The following is a 6,545-nucleotide window of genomic DNA, read 5'->3' as shown; positions in this document are numbered from 1 at the left end:
TATTAGGTTGTAGGGTAGTTCTACTTTTAATTTTTTGAGGAACCTCCACATTGGTTTCCAGAGCAACTGCACCAGTTTGCATTTCCACCAACAGTGCAAAAGGGTTCCCATTTCTCCACATCCATGCCAGCATCTGTTGTTTCCTGAGCTGTTAATTTTAGCCATTCTGACTGGTGTGAGGTGGTATGTGGAGATGTATATACATACATATAATGTGTATATATAAATACACACACACACACACACACACACAGAATGGAATGTTATTCAGATATAAAAAAATGAAATCTTGCCATAGCTACATCATGGATTGACCTAGAATGTATTATACTAAGTTAAATATGTCAGACAGAGAAAGACAAATACTATATAATTTCACTTATATGTGAAATATAAAAGTAAAACAAACACAGAATCAAATACAGAGAACAAATTCTTGGTAGCTGGAAGGGGGTTGGGCAAAATAAAAGAAGGGGACAAATAAATAGAAACTTCTAGTTATAAAATAAGTAAGTCATGCAGATAAAAGTACAGCCTAAGGAAGATAGTCAATAATAATGTAATGACATTGTATGGTGACAGAGGGTGGTTAAACTAATTGTGGTGAACATTGACTAATAGACAAAATTATTGAATCAAAATGTTGTAACCTGAAATATATATTTTGTAACAACTATATTTCAGTAATGATAAAAATAAATTTTGAAAAATAAGTTATAGGGATGTCATGTACAGCATAGGCAATATAGTTTAAGATATTATAACAACTTTGTATGGTGACAGATTATAGCTAGGTTTATCCTGGTAATCAGTTCATAAAGTATGTAAATGTTGAAGCACTATGTTGTACACCAGAAACTACTATGCTGCATGTCAATGATACTTAAATAATATCTAAATACATAAAAATAAACTTGAAGATACACATGATGTTGTGGTTCTTTCTGGGAGTTGTCCTTTGGATGAAAGGAGGCACTAACGGGAACTCAAAATAAAATTTTTATAGGTTCAAGATGGAAACTGGACCCAGGTGTCCCTGCCTGGTGCTCTGTCCTCACTTATACATGGGACATCACCCACTAAGCCAGGGACAGAAGCTTATTGTTTCAGAGAGATTGCAAGAGCCAGGGACAGAAAATTATTGTCCATCTTGGCCACAGACCCCAGTCTATGCAGATGTTGGACTCTACCCAGATGTTTTAGGAGAGGGATATGGGGCCACCTGGGAAAGGAGAACACATAATTCTTCTGAATCATTGGAGACAATCCTACAAAAGGTTAATGTGTGTTTCTCTTCTTACTCTCTCCCCCACCAAACACCAGGGACTTAGTGACACACCATCAGAAGAATCTCCCATGAGAGATGTGGGGGCTGTAAGTATCTATAGCTTGAGAAGGGTGGTAAGAATCCATGGAAGGGAGCATTCAGATTCAAGCTTATATTTTCTACAACCAGGCACATATTCTGTTTGCTATCTCTTAGCATAGTTTGTCTTCTTTTTCGCTACTCATTTGAAGGAGCAGAAATGAGGTGAGGGGAATGAATACATGAGGCAAGACTTCAATATCCTTCCCAGGTAAGAAGTCAATGTTGAGAATACCTTGTGAAAAGGTGTAAATGTCTGATCTCAGAGAGATAAGTAGTCATCACTGGATGCTAAGAGGGTGACCTTATGTTTGTGCTAAATGTTGAGTTTTTATATCTGTACTCTAAAAATCTTTCTTTACCCAGTCTACCTATGAGTCACATAGCCCAGAACTCAGGATAGAAATTATCAGCGAAGAAAGGGAATTTGGAAAGAGAATTTTCTCATAAAAATCCACTCCCACTCTCTCACTTTCCCTCTCCCATCTCTCTTTGCCCCTAACTGCTAACATTCAGTTCTACACTCAGTTCAATGTTTTTTTTAAATGACTATCCTGCCTCCATTGCAAATGATGTAGAAAGAAGCATGTTGATTTAAAAAGATTGTTATTCTTCAACCACAAACTAGGCAAGATAGCTATTTCATGATTATGTAGATGTGGCTTAGCCAAAAATACTCTTTATGAGAAGCTTACCTGAACCTGATTCATAGACTATATCAATGGTTCCTGTGATTATCAGTCACAGAGTAGGGAGAAGAATGAAATCAAATGCTCAGTCTCTCTGTCTCTCTCTCTGTCTCTGTCTCTGTCTCTGTCTCTCTCTCTCTCTCTCTGCCCTGATCTCCTTTTCCCTCTCTTTCCCCTTTAATCTACTTTCTGTAGATCTCTATCTCAAAAATCCTAAAATAACAAGTGAAAATATACTTTTGGGTCTAATTAGTCTATATTCATGAAGAAAAACATTAGAGTAAATGCTCTGTTAGAACTGCTCATTCTCGTTGCAAGAGCCAGATGGAAAGGTGCCTGTCCTAGATGACATAAGAACCATTAACCTTTTATCTGCAGGTTCGTTCAAGTCCATGGGAATGTCCAACCTGACAAGACTCTCTGAATTCATCCTCATAGGACTCTCCTCGCGCCCTGAGGACCAGAAGCCACTCTTTGCCCTCTTTCTTATCATGTACCTGGTCACTTTAATGGGGAATCTGCTCATCATCCTGGCTATCCGCTCTGATCCCAAGCTCCAAAACCCCATGTATTTCTTCCTGAGCATCTTGTCCTTTGCTGACATTTGCTACACAACAGTCGTAGTCCCCAAGATGTTAGTGAACCTCTTATCAGAGACAAAGACTATCTCCTATGCTGAATGTATGACACAGATGTATTTTTTCCTGGTCTTTGGAAACATAGACAGTTATCTCCTGGCAGCAATGGCCATTGATCGCTATGTAGCCATTTGTAACCCTTTCCACTATGTCACTGTGATGAACCACAGACGTTGTGTGTTGCTACTGGCCTTCTCCGTAGCTTTCTCCTGCCTCCACTCCCTCCTACATGTCCTCCTGGTGAATCGGCTCACGTTCTGTGCATCAAATGTTATCCAACATTTTTTCTGTGATGTCAACCCTGTTCTTAAATTTGCCTGCTCTTCCACCTTTGTCAATGAAGTCTTTGCCATGACAGAAGGGTTGGCTTCTGTGATGGCCCCATGTATCTGCATCATCATCTCTTACCTAAGAATCCTCATTGCTGTCCTCAATATTCCCTCAGCGTCTGGAAAATGCAAAGCCTTCTCCACCTGCAGCTCCCATCTCACTGTGGTGACTCTGTTTTATGGGAGTATTAGCTATGAATATTTCCACCCTTTGTCCAGGTATACTGTCAAGGACCGAATAGCAACAATCATCTACACTGTACTGACATCGATGTTGAATCCATTTATCTACAGTTTGAGAAACAAAGACATGAAACAGGGCTTAGAGAAACTGATAAGCAGGATTAAGGCTCAAATGGATATGCTTTCTACTGTACAAGCCAACAAAATCCATGGATCCTGATTGTAAGTTGTGGGTATGGTTGTGTGTGCTCATGTACACATGCCTGCACACACTCATAGGTGCATGCATACACACACATACACACACCAGCATATGAGGCAGACTTCTTAAAAATGTACTCTTTGCTCAACTGTAGTTGTACCCTGTACTTTTCCACGCTGTGGTCTCTGTTATGTCATGGTTGACAGTATTATCCATGTCTTTGTACCCTATGCTATAATGTAGATCAGCACAATATTTCTCTATTCCAGAAAATCACATTCCTTTTATTCCTTCCATATTTATATGGAACCTCCCATATTTCCTTCACTTATAAATACATCCAAATTTGGTCACTTAAATTACAAGAGAATTTTTGTACATCTATTTAGAACTTTATATATGTGTAAAAACATTTTGCATTCATAACCACTCTGTTCTATCTGAAATAGTTAGAAGATCTTTTGCAGGTTGTTGGGTAAGCATGTGTGTGTGTGTGTGTGTGTGTGTGTGTGTGTGTGTGACCTTCTTTTGGACTATGAGCTTCCCAAGAGCAGGTCTGTGTTCTCTAATCATATCATGATATAGCTATGGTCCCTTTTAGTAATTCTCCCCACAGCTGGATATCCTGAGCTCTGGAGCCATTAGGTTCACAACAACTGACATCAATCACTTAACTGACTATTAGTAAGCCACCTCTATGCCTCTATATGTGTTTTGGTCTCCCCCCTCCTCCGGTTGCATTCATCAGCCAACACTCCCTGAAACACCTTGCCTGTGTGCTTTTCTCTCTAAAGATGCCCATATTTCCATGTCTTTTCTATTTTTAACTTTTTCAGAATTAAGGAAGATTTGTTCTATGTAATCAGAAATGTTTCCTCTGGCCACTGAAGACAAGAGTCAGAAATCAATGGATGTAAACTACTACTAAGAAGCTTTGGATTTACAAATAATCATATAAAAAAGGCTCTCAATTCAGTTGGAAAATGAATTATTAGAAAATCAGTCGATAAATTACCTTATTTTTTCATTTATTTTTAAATTTTATTTAAATCCAAGTTATTAACATATAGTGTAATAATGATTTCAGGAGGAGAATTTAGTGATTCATCGCTTATACTTAACACCCAGTGCTCATCCCAACAAGTGCCATCCTTAACGTCCATCACCCATTTAGTCCATCTCCTACTTTAAACTTAAGTAAAGAAATTGCTTTACCCTTAAGAACAGCAACATAGTGAGATTCTCTATCTTTCTATCCAGGTGTTTGCATTTTAGTGATGTCTAAACCAATCAAATTAATCTCCCATAGTATTTCAGACAAGAGATTTATAGATAATTTTAAAGTTTTAAATAATAGAATAAGGAGTCTTTATATCTCTTCGATTTTGCCTCAGTCATCCCTAACCTAGGGGAAGGCTGAGTCTGGGTGAGAACATATTCCTCAATTTTGTTGCTTTAATTACATGTATGGCAAATTAGTTTAACTCCATGCCAACTCTCATCAATTGATAAAGATATTCTGTTTTGCTGTAGTGTAAAGACTTGTGCTGAACTCTGGGCTGAATACAGAAGATTGAATAAAGATTGATTACAGTGTCTGTTTTGGCTGGGGTGCAAAAATTACTGCTACATATATAACAAGCAGATTTTCACAGTCATCATAATCCTGAAACCTCAGGCATCCAAAAATGGAACTTTATTTCTATATCTTCATTTCTATAGTATAATTTTTTGGTTTTGAGTCCTTCCTCTGACTGTATTTCAGTTCTGACTTATCTTAACCCAATTCAGTATTTTCTCAGTAAATTTTTATTTAAAATTGAGCCTCATTCATTCATTTCCCACCTCTCAAGTCTAAACTCCCATTTCTAAACTCCACCTCCCATTTCTAAACTCTCAGGACATACACAACTTGCCCCTGAGGTTTTCAAAGACACAACAAGGTTTTGTTTGTTTAGTTTTTAGATTTACTCTGTACTTTTGTCTTTGCTGGTTCAGTTGCTGACATCTGTCCCTATTCCATTCATTTGTCACCATTGGTGAGGGCTAGGGCTTGCCTATGAGACTGATGACTGGCCCACATGACTTCCTATACTGTGCAATGATGATTCAATGGTGATATCAGTGGGGGCCATCATGAGGGAGTTCCTGCCACAACCCTTTGATGTTAGTCTAGTCTTTTCTCTCTATAAACCTGGATTCTGTTTCTCTCACTCATCTATTTGAATGAGTCACTCTAACCCCTTGAAAAACCTTTAATTTTTTAATGTTTATTTATTTTTGAGAGAGAGATAGAGCATGAGCAGGGAAGGGGCAAAGAGAGAAAAGGAGACACAGAATCTGAAGCAGGCTCCAGGCTCTGAGCTGTCAGCACAGAGCCAGATGCAGGTCTCAAACTCACGAACTGCAAGATCATGACCTGAGCTGAAATCGGACGCTTCACTGACTGACCCACCCACACTCCCCTGAAAAACCTTTAAATAATCTCCAGAAAAGTACGAAGGGCAATATCAAGTCCTCTGCTGTCTAAATAAAATGCCACCATTTTCTATTGCTCTTTTTAATTGCAAGAGCAAGAGGAGCACTACTACAGCCCTCATATTGGGATCAGGGCACATGTCTACCCATCTACTCTACTGTGAGATTCACAGACTTAAAGGACCTTGCAAGAGACTCTCTAGTGTTATTTAAATGTGCTCCATTGCTTTTATTTCTCCTTCAACTCTTCCCTGGGTTATATGTGGATCCCAAGTGATGACTCTTAAAAGCTAAGAATTTGGTGTTTAACACATTAGGCTTTTAGACTGAATTGTGTTTCCCCCTAATTTCATAAGTTGAGATCCTAACTCCCTCTTCTTAGAATGTGACTGATTTGGGGATAGAGCCTTTAAAGAAGTACTCAAGTTAAAATGATGTCATTATTCACGTGGTCCCCAATCAAAGATGACTGGTGTCCTTATAGGAAGAGGAGGTTAAAACAGAGATACACACAGAGGTAAGACCTTGTGAAGACACAGATGGAAGATTTCAAGCCGGAAAGCATTTCTTCAGAAGATACCAACCCTGCCAATACCTTGGCCTCAAACTTCCAGCCTCCAGAATTATGAGAAAATAAATTTCCATTGCTTAAGCCACCCA

The 6,545-nt window shown here is 38.6% G+C and overlaps 1 protein-coding gene across 1 annotated transcript; it reads left to right on the top strand.

Moving 5' to 3' along the window:
* Positions 1-2,447: 2,447 nt before the first annotated feature.
* LOC120236299 (olfactory receptor 1L3-like) lies at positions 2,448-3,425 on the top strand. The gene has a single exon (XM_039239033.1). The coding sequence runs from the start codon at positions 2,448-2,450 to the stop codon at positions 3,423-3,425; it is 978 nt and encodes a 325-aa protein (XP_039094964.1).
* Positions 3,426-6,545: the final 3,120 nt, after the last annotated feature.

Source organism: Hyaena hyaena, unplaced genomic scaffold (genome assembly GCF_003009895.1).
Source record: "Hyaena hyaena isolate Hyena2069 unplaced genomic scaffold, ASM300989v1 scaffold_151, whole genome shotgun sequence".
Taxonomy (NCBI): domain Eukaryota; kingdom Metazoa; phylum Chordata; class Mammalia; order Carnivora; family Hyaenidae; genus Hyaena; species Hyaena hyaena.
The sequence above is the reverse complement of the archived record's forward strand: the minus strand, read 5'-3'. Positions and strand labels throughout refer to the sequence as shown.